This window comes from Eschscholzia californica, unplaced genomic scaffold, assembly GCF_041429995.1.
Source record: "Eschscholzia californica isolate CP2 unplaced genomic scaffold, dmEscCali1.0.p SCAF_2, whole genome shotgun sequence".
Taxonomy (NCBI): Eukaryota; Viridiplantae; Streptophyta; class Magnoliopsida; order Ranunculales; family Papaveraceae; genus Eschscholzia; species Eschscholzia californica.
This window is the reverse complement of record NW_028238309.1, coordinates 40,769,511-40,786,914: the sequence shown is the minus strand read 5'-3', so window position 1 is coordinate 40,786,914 and position 17,404 is coordinate 40,769,511. Positions and strand designations below refer to the sequence as shown.

The 17,404-nt window shown below is 36.6% G+C and overlaps 1 protein-coding gene across 1 annotated transcript; it reads right to left on the bottom strand.

Moving 5' to 3' along the window:
• Positions 1 to 2,574: 2,574 nt before the first annotated feature.
• On the bottom strand, positions 2,575 to 3,408 carry LOC147557934 (uncharacterized). Its single transcript, XM_086658962.1, has one exon. The coding sequence runs from the start codon at positions 3,406 to 3,408 to the stop codon at positions 2,575 to 2,577; it is 834 nt and encodes a 277-aa protein (XP_086515088.1).
• Between the last annotated feature and the right edge of the window lie 13,996 nt (positions 3,409 to 17,404).

The following is a 17,404-nucleotide window of genomic DNA, read 5'->3' as shown; positions in this document are numbered from 1 at the left end:
ATCGAAGTTTTTGATCCATAGGAAAAGAAGAAGGACGAGAAGCAGTAAGTCCAGAATCTTCAAGAATGTCAAGAGTGTAGCGTCGTTGGCATAAAAAAAATACCTTTAGAAGAACGGAAAACTTTGATACCAAGGAAGTATTTAAGTGAACCAAGATCTTTAAGCGATAAAGTTTTATCGAGAAAATTCTTTAAAGAGGAAATGACCTTGTCATTATTACTAGTGATGATAAATCGAGAAAATTCTTTAAAGAGGAAATGACCTTGTCATTATTACTAGTGATGATAATGTCATCGACATAGACAAAGACATAGAGAAAGTGAGGACCATTCGAGTATGTGAATAATGAATAATCGGCGAAGGATTCAACAAAACCATGTTGAAGTAAGACAAAAGAAAATTTGGAGAACCACTGCCGAGAGGCCTGTTTCAGACCATAAAGTGATTTATTAAGTTTGCAAACACGGTGCTCTCCCTTAGTGGAAAAACCGGGTGGTAATTTCATGAAAACTTCTTCCTGAAGATCACCTTGAAGGAAGACATTATTAAATCAAGTTGGTGGAGAGTCCAACCTTGAATAGTAGTTATAGACAAAAGAGCTCTGACAGTAACCAGTTTAGCAACAGCAGCAAAGGTGTCTGTATAATCCAATCCTTCAATTTCGGTGTAGCCTTCAGCCACTAAGCGAGCCTTGTATTGTTCAATTGAACCGTCGGACCGATGTTTGATTTTGTATACCCATTTGTAACCAATGGGCCTTTTGCCTGGAGGAAGGTCAACGAGGGAATGGATATAAAATGTCGTGAGGAAGGTTGCGAAGGACGAGACAGAGAAAAAGTGGACATGGGAAAACGAGTTTCGTGGAATAAGACGTCACGTGAGACGATGATCTTACGAGTGGAAAGACAATACACTTTGTAGCCTTTTGACCATGGGGATACCCGAAAAAAAAGTCCAGAAATGGAGCGTGGTTCCATTTTATTTTTAGAAGAACGATTTCTTGAAAAACAAAGACATCCGAAGACCCTAAGGTGAGTTAGAGAAGGCGGAGAACCCAGTAATTTTTCATGAGGCGATAGGCCTTTAAGTAACGGTGTGGTTAATTTATTTATAATGTAGATGACAGTTAAGATACATTCAGCCCAAAATTCAAAAGGAAGATGTGCCTGAAACCTAAGAGAGTGAGCAACTTCTAATATGTGGCGGTGCTTCCTTTTGACCACCCCATCTTGTTGGGGTGTATATGGGCATGAACGTTGATGAGTTATACCGTTAGAATGTAACCAAGAACGAACCTCATTATTTAAGAACTCCTTTCCATTGTCGGAACGTAGTGTTTTAATGAAGGTATTGAAGTGATTTTTAACATAATTAGAAAAATTGAAAAGAATTTTCTTAGTGTCGGATTTTGAAGATAAAAAGAAAACCATGTACATCTTGAAAAATCGTCGACAAGAGTAAGAAAAAAATCGATTTCCAGAGAGAGGGAATGGTGAAAGGCCCCCATAAGTCCACATGTAACGATGCTTCCTTTCGACCACCCCATTTTGTTGGGGTGTATATGGGAATGAACGTTGATGAGTTATACCGTTAGAATGTAACCAAGAACGAACCTCATTATTTAAGAACTCCTTTCCATTGCCGGAACGTAGTGTTTTAATGGAGGTATTGAAGTGATTTTTAACATAATTAGAAAATTGAAAAGAATTTTCTTAGTGTCGGATTTTGAAGATAAAAAGAAAACCCATGAACATCTTGAAAAATCGTCGACAAGAGTGAGAAAAAATCGATTTCCAGAGAGATAGGGAATGGTGAAAGGCCCCCATAAGTCCACATGTAATAATTCAAAAATTGAAGAAGAAATAGAGGGGCTAATAGGAAAAGGTAAACAAGATAATTTCGACAAAGAACAAACATCACACGAAGATTTATTGATTGAACTAATGGAAATACAAGAGATATTCCTTATTAAATAATTAAAACGTGAAAGACAAGGATGACCTAAACAATGATGCCATAAATTTGAATCGGAACTACACTTAGAAAAAGCGAAAAACAAAATTCTAGGCTCCGTGCGAAGATAATATATGCCGTCTCTAGGATCACCACGTCCAATCGTCTTTCCCGTCACTGGGTCCTGAAAGACACATGAGTGAGAATTGAAATAAATATCACATGAAAGTGAACGTGATGTTTCGGAAAACGAAATTAAATTAAACTTGAAAGACGAAATGTGAAGAACATTACGGAGATACAAATTATTTGTAAAATAAATCGATCAAATATGTAAAACTTTAATACGAGAGTCGTCCGACAATCGTACAAAATAATTCGGAGGTGCCCGAAAGTATGTAGAGAAAAGAGAAATGCCCGAACATATGTTTTTAGAGGCACCCGAGTCAATGACCTATGTAGATGAGAGAGGAAACGAACCTGTTAGGTCAATAGGTGGATCTTGGCCGTGTTGGGCAGGAGACCCGGTTGAAGGAGCATCAGTGGAGGTGCCCTCAGACGGACGTTGTTGGGCCAACATGTTGCATATGTGGGCGTATTGTTTGGCTGACATTGTTTTCGCTAGGGGCACCTTCGTGGAATCAGGAACAGATTGGACGGAGGCAGCAGTAGGGTTTGATCGAAACGGTCAGAATTATCGGTTTTATTGAAAGAACCAAAGCCATTGTTATGGACAGCTAGGGCAGTGGATTCATTGCCCATAGATGAGTCATAAGAGAAGTTTTGTTGAATCTCTTCTTGTTTAGCGAAGCTGTGTATTCGAAGAATCGAAAGAAAAGGTTCCATAAGTAGGATTTGACTACGTATTGCGGAAAATCTTTCATGTAAACCTTGGAGAAACTCCATTGCACAGTCTTGATTGTAACTTTCAAAAAAAGACTTACCATGTCCGCAGATAGAAGGTTCGACGACATTCAAAGAGTTGAGTTCATCTTGTAGAGACTTAAGACGCATGAAATAAGCAGAAACATCAGAACCATCTTGTTTCAAACATGAAATGGCGCGTTTTAGTTGAAAAATCTTTGGAGCGTTGGTTTGATGGAACCACTCATGTAAGTTGTGCCATATTTCTGCAACACTTTCATCATACAAAATGGATTGACGAATATCGGGATCAACCGAGGTCAGAAGCCAACTAGTGACTAAATCATTACAACGCTCCCATGAATGTAACACATCTGTAGAGGTGGGACGAGGAATCGTTCCATCAAGGAAAACGAACTTGTTCTTCGCACGAAGGGCCATCTTCATGGCTCGAGACCATGAAGCATAGTTATCACCAGAAACTAATATTGTGATTAATACAGTCGTGGGAGAGTCAGAGTGGTGAACGTCAAACAAAGGAGATGTTTGCGAGGCGGAAGCATTGATATCCGAAGCTTGTGAAGAAGTCATTTCAAGAAAAAATCGGTATAGCTCTTATACCATATCAATAATCAGAGAACGGGAGTGATATAATAGGCCGAAATGGTCTATTATGAACTGAAAGAGATCAAGATTCAGAGAGAGGATGAAACCGAGTGATGAAGGAGGGAAAACCAATTCAAAATTAATTGTCTGGTATTGATATAAATCAGTTTACATTGGTATATATAGGAAAGTAATTGGAGATATTATAGAGATACAATGAGATACAAATCTAAGTTGTTAGTTGACCGAGTCATGTTGATCCTTGTGTGTGATATCCGGTTGCTGTAGGTGGACCAAAGTGAGTCGGGTGAGATATGTTAAGACAAAGCTGTTGTAAGGTGTTGCAAAGTGCTCCAAAGCTGTTGCAAAGTAGTTGTAAAGTTGTCGCAAGGCGTGGCAAAGTTGTCGCAAGGCGTTGCAAAGCTGTCACAAGGTGTTGCAAATTAAAAAAGTACTCAGAGAATAGAAATCTAAAAAAGATTGACTGATATTTTTTAACCAAAGTTCAAATTTTTCAAGGAGTTTTGACCAAATTTCTCGGAAAAAAAAACACAAGCCACACATCAAATTTTTCTGAAGTAAATGATGGGGTTCGACTCATTACTCTGGGTCGGGCATAGACAGGACACAAGGTACGCTCTCTTACCGGAGCCTGACCCATCCAGCGGGCTAGTTGAGCTTGATTGGGTTTGGTGAACATGTCAAATATTGGACTTTTTGGTTTTTTTCCCGTATAGTTGGGTTGTGTGTGACAAAAAAGAACCATGTTGAGTTTCAGAATTATAATCAATTTGTCCCCTAGTTAATTGGGATATACTAGATTGACCGAAATCTTTGAGCTCCAACTAAAATTGTATCCCCAAAAGAACCCACTTTGGAATATGAGTGGGGGGTTTAGGATTTATCAGGCCAGGCTAGATTGTAAGACAAATTTTGTGAAAATAGTAATTTATAGCTTGAGCATGTTCATAAGTGCCGTTGGTTTTAAGCTCAAAGGCCATAATAATAGGAAACTAGACCCAGTTTTGAAAACTAATCCAAAAAATATCTATTTAGTGAAGAGACCATTTTACTCTGAAAATGAGAATTCTGGTTGAATTTTCCATACAACAATTCCCGCCCAAATCAACGTGAAAAAAGAATTAAAAAAAAATCTAAACAAATCTTAGTTTGATCTCAATAATTTCTAAATGCTTAGGATCAATAGTGATATGTATGTACAAATTCGTTATGCTAAAAAATTGTTTGCAATTATGTTTTGCATTTTGTATTTGACAAATACATTGATTGGCACTAATATTTTGGGTAAAGCATTAAATCGATTTACCTGAAAGATTTATGCATTTGTTCTTTTGTTTTTGACAAAAAAACATTTAGGCTAATACATTTTATATTTGTCTTGTGTAAATACTAAAATGTTATGCATATTACCCTTTGTACTAGACAAACACATTAACACACAAATTATATCTTGGCTAATGCATTTTGTAAGTTTATACTGTGAAGAATAAATGTGTTTTTCACTTTTTCTTTCGCTTTTGACAAACACGTTAACTGAAACATAACATTTAGACTAATGCATTTTCTTGTTTTGTACAAAAAAAAATGGTTATACATCTTATCCTTTGTATTTGACAAACCCATTAACGTACAAATAATATTTTGACTTGACATTTTTTTATTTGTTTTGTGAAAAAATAAGGGGTATTTCCTTTTTGGCCCCTAGTTTGTGTCCAGCTTCCTTTTTGGACTCTTGCGTTCTGTAATGTCAACAATGCCTCCTTTTTTTTAAGACCATCAGTTAACTTTAACTTGTGATTTTTTTAGTTTCCTTAGTTACCCATTTTCTAAAAAAAACAATGTTCATTTATCTTTCCTTTTCCTCCGACATCTAAAAAGTTGTCGATGGCGGTCGACCGACCGGCCAACCGGGCAACCGGCCAACCCTCCATTAATTTTATTTTCTTCTTCCTCTTTCTTTTTAAAAATGGGGAAACTAGTTGTTGATTGACTCAATTCACTGCATTCTCCAGCAAATTTTGTCAAAATCTCAAGTTCATGGTCGTGTGACAGATCTGTACCTAAACAAGCTGGTAACTCCCTCTCCCTTCTTTCTAGTCGCATCCCTCTCTATTTACCTCTACCCATTTTTATCTCTCTATAACCATCTCTCACTCTAAACCCATCTACCTCTCTTAGGGTAGGCCCTGGGCCTAGGCGGTCGGCCGCTTAGGGAGCCCAAATTTATATAACATATATTAGGTTTGTTTGAGCAGTAGAGTTGGATGAGTAACTGGTTAAAGAACTTACGGTCTAAGATTCGACTCCTGTGAGATACATCATTTTTTTAATAATTTTTTCCTTTTAAAAGTGGCAATAAATAAACAAATGTTTTACTAATATGTAGTTTAGTGAAACCAATTAAAGTTAAAGTGGTGACACACCTTAATTGATACTCCTAACAAACAAACTCATAACAAAGACAAAGACTAATATGTACTGTAGGAGGCTCCGTCTATACGTTTGCCTAGGGCTCTCCAAAAGTTAAGGTCGGCACTGACCTCTCTCTATACCCATCTCTCTCTGTACCCATCTCTCTCTCTCCCTTTCTCTCTATACGACTATACGTCTATATGCATCCATCTTTATCTATGCCCATCTATCTTTCTATATTCATCTCTGCCTCGCTCTCTTCAAATTAAATTAGTTTGAAAATTTTCTCTAACCTAAAAAGAAAAGATTTTCTGGAACTTACATAAAAAAAGGTTTTGTGGAACTTACCTAAATTTTTTTATATTTTCTAACTTAAAAAGAAAGATTTTCTATAACTTACATAAGATTTAAATTCTTGATAGGAATATAAATATTTCTTCTCAACTATAAGAACTTACCTAATGGTGTGTTTGGATGACGGAATCATGAATCCGCAGATTCATGAATCCAAGTAATTTTTTTTGGTAACTAATAAGGATCTACGAAAACGCCTCTTTCAGAAAAATATTGAAGAACCATGTTCCCGAAACTCGTTTTTTCAAAACCGTTTTTTTTTTTTCAAATATCGTTTCATTCGGGAACCCTTCGTTTTCTTTATAAATTTATTTTTTCGAGAATTTCCACAAAAAGAAAATTCAAAAATAGTTTTTAGCGAAAGCCGTTTTTTCCTTGAAAGCCCTTTTTCCCGAAATTATTATTTTTTTATTCCGAAAACCAGTTTTTTCAATAACGGAGATTTCTTGAATTTTCTTTTTTCATGAAAACCGAATTTTTTCTAGAGAAAAATATATTTTTTCGAGAAAAAATGGTAAGAAAAAAATTTCCAAGAAATTTCGGTCATCGAAAAAACGGGTTTCGAGAAAGAAAAAAAATTCGAGGAAAAAACGATTTTGCGGTAAAAAATACGTGTTTGGAGAAAAAATAATGTCACAAGAAAAAATTTGTGTTTGTGAAAAAAATCGAGTTTCGGAAGAAAAAAGCTATTTGGGGAAGAATCGATTTTCGGAGGGAAAACAGTTGCCGAAAAATTTCAGGAAAAAAAGGTTTTTCGAGAAAATAGTTTTTTGAAAAAAAAATTGTAAAAGGAAATATTTTTTTTTACTTCAAGTTTGAAAAAATTTGTAAAAGGAAATATTTTTTTACTTCAAATTTGTAAAAGGAAATACACTTTACTACTATCCTTTGGATTTTATGGAAAATACGTTGCGATCACTGCTTTCAACATGAAATCAATGATCTTCCTAAAATCATCAAATGATAGAAAACTTCTCGAAAATAAACAATAAATTTGCGAGAAACAAACAAAAATCTCTAGATAAATGGCAACCTCCGGCTAATGAATTTATTAAGATCAATGTTGATGCTTCATTGTTAAATATAACATCCAATGTGGGAATTAGTATAATAGCTCATGATGTTGATACAAAATTCATACAAGCGCAAGTCAAATCTAGAAGAGCCAGAAACAGCGAAGAATGTGAAGCCATGGCTATCCTTTTCGGATTGGAATGGGCGAAAGCAAAGAATCACAAATCAATAATCATAGAAAGTGACAATTTCAATCTAATCAAACATCTTTGCAACAAACACCATACTATTCACTGGCAATCCTTGATTCACATCAGGAAAATCCGAGAAAGCAGAAAAGACTTCGAAGCGGTACAATTCCAATACACAAGAAGAGAATTAAACTCGAATGCAGACAAATTAGCTAGATGGGCAAGGAAGCGCAATAAAAACAAAATGTGGAAGAATATTCCTTGTATTTTAGTTGATACTTACTGTAATAACGTTTATTCATTAATGCAATGTTAGTTTAACAAAAAAAAAAATGATAGGCTTGTATGGGTCGTCCCTGTGTTTAGTAATTACATGGGTCCCTTCTTAAGAAAACTTTGAGTTGGAATTAATTTTTGAACCAATTTCTCCCTCACTAAGAAAAACTCCAATTCAGTGGAGGATGAGATGCCGCATCCATTTTATGTTGTAGCAAATGATCCATGATATTCATGTCTTTTAATGTGATGTCAAATTTGAGACAGCCGTAAATGTAAGACAATGGGAGGGGTGGTCAATGGTGATTTTGGATGACATTTCAAAGTCCGTGAATGTTTGCCACATTCGATCACGGACATTTCAAAGTCCACGATTATCTGGGGATTTTCAATCACAAACATTTCAAAATCTTCAAATATCTGAGACATTTAGCCGCAAATATTTTAAAGTCCGTGAATGTCAGTGGCATTCGCAAATCCATGGACTTTGGTGATTTTTAGTGTAAAAAGAGAGTCAAATTTGTCAACCAAAATATGAGTGACTTTCATTGACATTTTGGTGGCTTCTACTCTATTCAATAATTAGTACCTTAATAAAACTTGCGAGGATAAATTCAGACCTTAATCAAACTTGGAAAGAGTTTACTCTGTCTGACTACTATGAGGGGTTGAAACCGCAATTGTCGAACAACTAAAAGCTGTACTACTGACTGTAAATGTTCTATCGGCACCCACAACGTTTTTGGGCTTAACCTGTAAAAGAAATGGAACAAACGTTCATGGGCATAGTGCTTCATTTGTCTTTGGATTCATAGCAGTAATTCTCATATTTCTCTCTTCGTGTGTCTTTGTTTTCTTGCTATACAAGCAAAGATTATACAATCACGGTAATATAGCGTGCTAATGTATGCCATAGCCAAGTGTGATTTTATCGCTTCGTTCTGCTTTGTGCCTTTGGAAGGCGTACTGCCTTACGTTATGCTTAAGTGAGCATAATTGATTGATCATTTTTTACGAAACATGAAAATTTGTACTTCATATTGCTTTCATGTAGAATGGTATAAATTTTGTCCCCCTAGTCTAAGCATTGAGCTAAGAAGTTTTAAGATTAGAATAGGCCGCGGCTTTGGGAAATAAAAGAAAATCTCCGGGGCATATAGACTTTGGTCAACAAGGTTTGACACTGGAGACATATTCATTTTCGGTCCAAAAAATAAGATCTTTTATTTTTACCCCTTTATCTTCATCTCCTATATGTTCTTTCTCTCTCCCCATCTCTCATGATCTCCCTCTTATTGTCTCTGCCTCAATTAGGCTTGCCCAATAGTTCAACTTCTCTAATAGAATTGAAGAACCCAAGAAAACAAAAAGAATCATAGAATGAAATGTTGGTTTTGTTTGTTTTACCCGCTTTTGAAAGGAAACCCTAGTTTCTTTCTCTAAACCTAATCTTCAAGATTGACTGATCATTTATTCCATCATTGTTCATAATGGTTTTCCTTTATGCTTACCATTTCTTTAATTTAATTGTTTTCTACTTGTTACTACATCTGCTGCCAAGCTATTTGATTCCTTTGTTCTCAAATGATTTGGTGAAAACCCTAATTTTGATTCCAATCGTTTTATATGGAGATGCCAAGGCCGTTAATGGTGGTTTTTCTGCTATAATTAAATCAATAGTCTTTCGATTTGGAGTTCCGGGAAACTAATTTACAGAGACCCCATTGAATTCCATGAAGGAAAATCTAGGAAATCCATATCATTTTCGACTTATTTTTCTTTCTTAATTTCACCTAAAAATTTAGATGGACTTGCTTCATGTTTCTTCCATGTAGATTTCCATTAGATGAATCAAATGGTAAAGTAAGTTCTTTTAGTTGAGTTTGATACATCTATGAATGTTGAAGTTCTTGATCCACATGGAAATCATGGTGGGAGAAGATGAAGATTAGGGGGATAAAAATAATGTAGAGAATTTTTGGACTAAAAATTAAATATGTCTCTAAAGTCAATCTTAATTGACTAAATCTTTATTCCTCTGAGATTTTTTTTATTCCCCAAAGAATCCACCTTAGACTAAGTTATGTGGGGTTAGATTCGTCTGCTTATTTTACATAGGTAACAGATTAGTAAAACAATTAGATTTAAATATCGTTATATTGCAAATCTTTTGTAATACAAGCAAGGTATAACATTTGTTATAATTACTATTGTAGTTGTAGCAATAGGTTGCAGAGTCTATTGTTGAACTTGATGTTTGTTTTGATTCTTACAAACTCTGATATCTTAAATGTAGGATAGTGTAACGTTTGCGACAAGTTTATTAGCAGAGACGATGATCCAAGACGATTGTGGAGAACGATCATGGAGAAATATGTTCGCCCTGACAGGATTACCACAAGCATGCTTATCCACAATATGCTTAGGTGTAGTTGCGTAGAGTAGTTGTGCATTGTTATTATGCTTAGGTGTAGTTGCGTAGAGTAGTTTTTTGAGTTGGTAGGAGCGCTTGTGAAAACAGATTTTGACCCATACAACTATCGGTCAAGTTTTAGGTGACTGATAGGCAAGAGCCAAGAAGGGCACAATCTAGAAACACAAACTCAATTTTTTCCTCTCTCTAGCTCATTGCTCTCCAACTAAAACCATCCGCCTAGCTATCCAGAAAAAATATCATTTTTGCACGAGCTATTAGTGAGTGAGAACTCAGTGGGTCAAGAGCAAAGCCTTTTTAAAAACAATAGCTTCCCTAAGGTTCGTGGTCTCTTTATCTTCTTCTTTCGATTAAAGATAAAGATATCTCTCCAAAGAATATCCTCATTTTTATGCCAAATGAGTAGATACTACCATGGAACATGCAACAACTTATTAATATTTATTTCGGACATGATAATAAACAAGCAAGAGAGTTGGCGAATCATTTGAATATTTTATTCAAAAGTGAGAAAGAGAACATGGCTAATTAATGGGGTTTTAAATTATCTAGGTCAAATAGAAACAAGATAATTTAGTAGGGGCGGTCCTGGCCTACTCCAATTCTGAAGGGTCTCTCAATAAGTAGTTATGACTTATTTAACTGTTTCTTTAAATATATAAACATAATAGATAGGTTAGTAGATTGGTGTACATGTTGTTTGCCTCCCAACTAACCCAGGTTCAAGTCCATATCAGTGCATTTTTCATTTGTAATTTTTTATAAAGTAATCAAGAAATTATTAGGAGCCCAAATTTATAAACGGCTTTGGACCTCCTAAATGGTAGTGCTGGTCCTGTAATTTACACCTACATAACAAAATAAAAAGATATGCACTGAGATGAGTTTTTCAAAGAAAATAAAAAAGCAATAGTCATTTCCCAACTCTGACCATTAACAACCTTACAATATACATGAATACTTCTTGTAATCAATTCGACATAGATGGTGGATTAATTTGGATTCAAAGTTGATAAAACAGGGCAGGAGGCTAGATTTCTATACACAGAATCTCATACACTTGAAAAAGGTAATCATATTCAGACTGTAGTGATGAGTCAGATTGTGTCTTTTCGGTGGTGGCCTCAATTGAACTTTTTCTTGAGGACCTAAAGACGGAAAGAAAAACCAAAATAGAGATTGATGAATCTTAGGTGGACACGTCAGGCGGGAAGCTGATCGTATTCTCGAGGGCCAGTTAGGTAAATACCACATTTCTTTTGTTACAATATCTAGTTTGTTCTCTTAATTACTATCATTTTTTTTTTGAGTTAATTCCTATATGGCCCCCTATACTTTGTGACCAGCTTATTTTATGACCCCTTTTATTTTCGTAAATTCAAATATGGCCCCCTATTTTCAAGTAAATGTCGTTACTACCCTTCTTAATTCCAAATTTAAAACATTAAAAAAAGTTATTTCCACCTCACCCCTCTCTCTCCACCTCATCTCTCCCTACACCTCACCCCTCTCTCTCTCTCTCTCTCTCCAACTCACCTCTCTCTCTCTCCAACTCACCTCTCTCTCTCTCCAACTCACCTCTCTCTCTCTCTCCAACTCACCTCTTTCTTCTCCGGCAAGGTCGCCGCCGGAAAATTTTTCGGCCGGCTACCTTCAAACCTAAAAAAAAAAAAAAGAAATTCGCTCTCCTCTCTCTCTAATTTTTTTTTTTTAAATCTCTCCACTCTCTCCCTCTCTCTCTAAAAACTCTGGCGAAGGGGTCCCTTCACCGGAGTTTTTAGAGAGAGAGAGAGTGAAGAAATTTTTAAAAAAAAATAATTTAGAGAGAGAGAGGAGAGAGAAATTTTTTTTTTAGTTTGAAGGTCGCTGGAGAAGAAAGAGGTGAGTTGGAGAGAGAGAGAGGTGAGTTGGAGAGAGAGAGAGGGGTGAGGCGTAGGGAGAGATGAGGTGGAGAGAATGAGGGGTGAGGTGGAAATAACTTTTTTTTAATGTTTTAAATTTAGAATTAAGAAGGGTAGTAATGACATTTATTTGAAAATAGGGGGGCCATATTTAAATTTACGAAAAAAACGGGGCCATAAAGGAAGCTGGTCACAAAGTAGGGGGCCACATAGGAATTAACTCTTTTTTTTGTTAAAATAAAACAAGAAAACAAAGAACTAAGGAAGATCCGAAGCGAGCACTTGTAGCGAGGACCATATGTATCTTTTCTAATTTCTCCTTCCCCATTTTGCTAGCATATCCGCTTCTTTGTTGTTATTTCTTGGAATGTGCTTGAATAAGATGTTGTCGAAATTGCTTCTAATCTTTCCTATCACTTCAGGATGCTTCTCTGACTGCCAGTGGATCATCGTACTTCTGCTATTAAGATTGTTGATAAGGTTCAGATTGTCGCTTTCTATGACTAACTGTTTTACTTGGAGGTCCTCTGCCCACTGAAGCGCATTGAGAATGGCTAAACATTCACACTCCTCTGAATTCTGACCCCGTATAGTGTCTGCTAATGCCATAATAAAGTTTGAGTGGTCATCAAGCATGAAACATCCGTAACCTGCTGGGTCATAAACATTAGTGAATGACGCATCCACCTTAATTTTAGTATAGCTGCTTTCAATGACGGGTCCCTGTTGCTCAATTGGATTGTGTTGGATATTCGTATTGATATGTAAACTGGTTATTGTATTCGTTATCGAGGATATAACCTGCATCGGTGATTGTTCTTTCCCTGAAAAAAATTTCTCACATCTTGCCTTCCATATATTATAAAGAATTTTTGAAAATAATATTACCTGATCTTCCTCCATGTCTTTCCAGTGTGCAATCCATTCGCTGAGGTTATCAATTTTATCTGATTGAACATGAAAATGAAACCAGATTTGCCTAGCATATGAACAATGTAGTAACACATGTGAAATTGTTTCGATACTGTCACAATAAGTACAATTAGTAATGTTTCCTATGAATTTCCCAATTCTATCTCTCACAGGTAGACTATTGGTGCAGCATTTCCGTAAGAATAGTTTGATTCTAGGAATGGTGTTGATGTCCCATATAAAGTTCCATTCAATCGATTCATGGTCCTGATTGATATTTCTTAAAAAATTATACATTGATCGTATCGTGAAGTTACCAGATTTTCTCAATGTCCATCTCATATTGTCCTCTTGAGCTTCCTGCAAATTTATACTTAAAATAACATTACATATATCAGGGTTAAACATTTAAAAGATAACATTTTTGTTCCACGTATTATTCTCAATTAGTTGATATACCATCTTGAGGTCGTTGTTACTGTCATTGCTGATAGGCGGAGGGTGCTCTGGGATCCAAAAATCATTCCAGATGTTTACCTTGGTACCTTTGTTAACCTCCTAAAATGTTAGCTTAGATACCTGATCATAGTGTTTGAAAAGGGATTTCCACAACCAGGAGTAATTCTGTTTGGCGGAACTGGGTTTAGGCTCTTTGGGGAAGTATTTAGACTTCAAAATCCTAGCCCACGGTGTGTCTGGGCTCTTCAGAGTTCTCCAAGCTAATAGGTTGTCTGAATCCAAGACCACCTAGTTTTCGGGGGCGGCAAATTTTAGACCATTTTATGATGTGGATGGATTTAGTTTTTCCCTACCAAAAATACCTTTGTAAGATCTCAATGCGTTTGCTTATGCCCTTTGGAATGGCGAAGCATTGCATTTGGTATCGGGGAACGGTCGCTGCTATTGTGGAGATAACAATAGAGTGGCCAGCTTGGGAGAGAAGGTTGGTTTGCCACTTGGAGAGCTTGTTTTGGATTTGAGTTATCAACGAGGAGAAGACTTGTTTTTTGTTTGCTCCAATAAAAAGGTGTGTGCCTAGGTATTTGTCTAGGTTGGAGGATTGGTGAACTTTGAGATTGCGAATGATCATACGTTTTGAGACGCCCCGTGTTCCGAATCACGGTTTGTCCGGCAGTTTATAAAAGAAACTCGGTCTAATACTAACTCAAACCATTTCAAATATAAACCCAAGCCAAAACTCTCATCACGGGTTACAAATCAAGAACAAACACAGCGGAAAATCAAATATAGTTTAAACCTTTTGAAAATATGCTCGGAAAATATGTAACCCAAAATAGTTTTCATAAAGAGAAAACAACTTGAATTCATGTTTATGAATAGTTCACAGAAGAGACTGAATTTGGACAGAATCTCCTCTATAAATTGAACATATCAAACCTGGAAAAACTTGTCAAACATTCATACATATCTCACAAACTTCTAAATAACAATAGCCTCAAATAAAAAGTGATAATGTGCATACTATTTACATGTGTACAATCGCAAACGAGTGAGAGAACGATCCTAAATATTCTAGATGATACATATATAATATTAACGTTGTGATTATGTTGAAAATATAATAGAAATTATAATCTTACATAATGTGAGCCGTCGAAGTAAACTATGTCACTCCGGGTCACCAATACCTGCAACTGAACAACAACAAATAGGAATGAGATAACCTGAAGGTCAGCTCAGTAGGATACCTAGACATCCTACCCGCACCACACAAATCAACATTTTAATATATCAATAGTTATAAGTGTTACATATATACAGAGATATCAATATATATGCACACGAAGCAAAGCAATATAGCAAGATAATTCTTCAAGCTTACCAAGATCACGACTGAATACGCCCTCAGTCGGGGTCACCTACTATTCGGCTAGGAAGAACCGTTCGGCCTTTGTTAGTGCGTAGGCAGGCGGCGCCTTATCAAACGTTTGACTACTGCAGTGTACACATGGATCCACGTAATACCCCGGTAAGAGCTTTCGTAACTCTCCCTTCGTCATCATCGCCCATCGGGCTGGCTTGTGATCTCAATACGTATCGAATAGTAAATCTCACCCAAACAATGATACGCTTAGAATATGTCATGACTTACCCAGACGACTATAAGAGCATCGTCGTGTAGCAGAGCCATATACCCACGGCGATACAATTATCTCATCTTAAGGCGCGTCCTATCTCCGGCCAGATCTGACGCTTCCTCGCAAGGTAACTCATTGATCATTCGAAGAATACCCAAACATATGCATGAACCTATAATAGTATTAAATGATCTGATAGGCTCCCAAAGCTACAAGAACAGAGCCCTCCTAAAGGTCCCATCAACCCAAAGGAGAAGAGCGTTCTCATGTCTCAAGGTAGGGTAAATCCTGTTTAAAGCCAAGCTTTTACAAGTGTCCACTTTCAGGGAATTAGTATTTTCTTATTAAGAAAACTCGGGTAAACACCCTCTTTCATTTCGGTGAAAACATTGTAAGTATCATTCATAACAGAATTCAAACCACACACACCAGTGGTTTAGCAGAATAAATAAACAAGCATGGCATTGGGTCAGTCCCCTAATCACTCCAAGGATCGGAATACCCCAACTCCCATCCTCTCCGGACCCCATTCCGGGTAAACTAGAATGGTCGTTACCAAACGGCTGGCCACGCACCGAGTGTAACCCTTGACATAATTCATGGCTAATCCATAACATAAAATAAACAAGGGGACCAACCAATGTCCATGGTAAAACAACCATTACACGTAACACAGATCAAGCGATTCCGCTTCCATGTTATACACGCAGCTCAAGCGATTCCGCTACCACGTGTTTACAATTCACACAAAACGATCACACAGATCAAGCGATTCCGCCTCCATATGATTATTTTTCAGAAAAACCAATTTGTTTTGAAAAGAGAAACATCCATAACATAGAGTACACCACATACATACATATCATACCATATCATATCATAAATTGAACTAGAGAACTATAAAAAGAAGAAAAAATGACTATATATATAATGGTGAAACGGGAAATACCCGTGCTCCAAGTAAGATTCGTAGGATCCTACCTCTTCTTCGCTTCCAATGGTGCTCCTGACTAAGATCCACTTCTCCTCGAGCTCCCTATTACAGTTCATTAGTCCTACAGAAATATGAAAGGGCAAAACGGTCATTTGACAGTTACATAACTGTCAATAGTCCTCTTGCAGAGCAAGAATGCATAAAATGAATGAAACTATACTAGAAATGTCTTATCGACACTAAAGAGATCACTGAGACGTTCCATCGAACAACTGATACACCTTATGAACCAAGCAACAAACCATGAACTCTATTTTATATTTCCGAGTCTTCATGAGCTGACAAACCATATAACAAGCCCAGTAATATGAATCTATAACTCAAACTGTCAATTTATGTGAAATATGACAAAGTTCGGGTAACCATTTCTATTCCAATTCATTCCCAAAACTAGCCCAAATATGAAATTCGAACCGTAAAATAATTCGGCAGCAACCCGTCTATATATAGACACCCCAAAATAGTCCATAATATTCTAAACATGTTTCTGAACACAAACCATTCGAAGAAATATAACTATAACTATCCCAAATAGCTCTAAATTACGAACCCAAGAGATATTAGACCCAACTATACAGTTATCGAAATAACTATCGTAAACCCACCAAAAACGGACGAAATAGAAAATTCTAAACGGATAAAGGGTGCTTCTAAAGGCACCTGGCTAAAAAGCTGTTAGCATCCATCTCTGTTAGCACCGCGTCCAACCGTTCATTTCTCTATTAGCACCAACAAACTATGTAGGCACCGGTCCCTTCTCACTTAACCCTAATCTCTCCATCCATCTCTCACAAAACCAACCAGAAATCTCAATTTCAAAGTTTCTCTCTCTAAGCAAACCGAGTACCCGATCATCTAAATCGAAGCTTCTCTTACCATGGGGTTCCCAATTTCAAAGTTTCTCTCTTACCTGGTGTAAGAGATCTAGTTAGTGAACAATATGAAAAAGAACGACAGGACAAGTCTTCAAAGTTGTAAGCATACATTACTGCACTCTAGAATTTTGCTTCTTATAAACCCAACGATATCACTCTCTTTAGTTTCAAAAACTGGCATTGCAGTCTGTGCAATGCATCCCTGTAACTGTAGTATAGCAGGTAAATGTTTCTTCTCGTCCAGCATATCAACAAGCCCCTGCATGTCCATTAAGAAGCATATGCTTATGCAATTACCAACAAGGCTATATGGTTACATGAACTTAAGTGAAGACTAATCAAGAAAACCTTGTATATAACAGAGAGTGATTTCAGTCCATCCTCTTTCGTTATTGCTGCTAGAGCATGTATGGCATACTTGGCCTGCCTTCGACTATCCTCGAAACAAAACCTCTCCAATATAAGATCTACTGAACTGCAAACGAATACAAACATAAT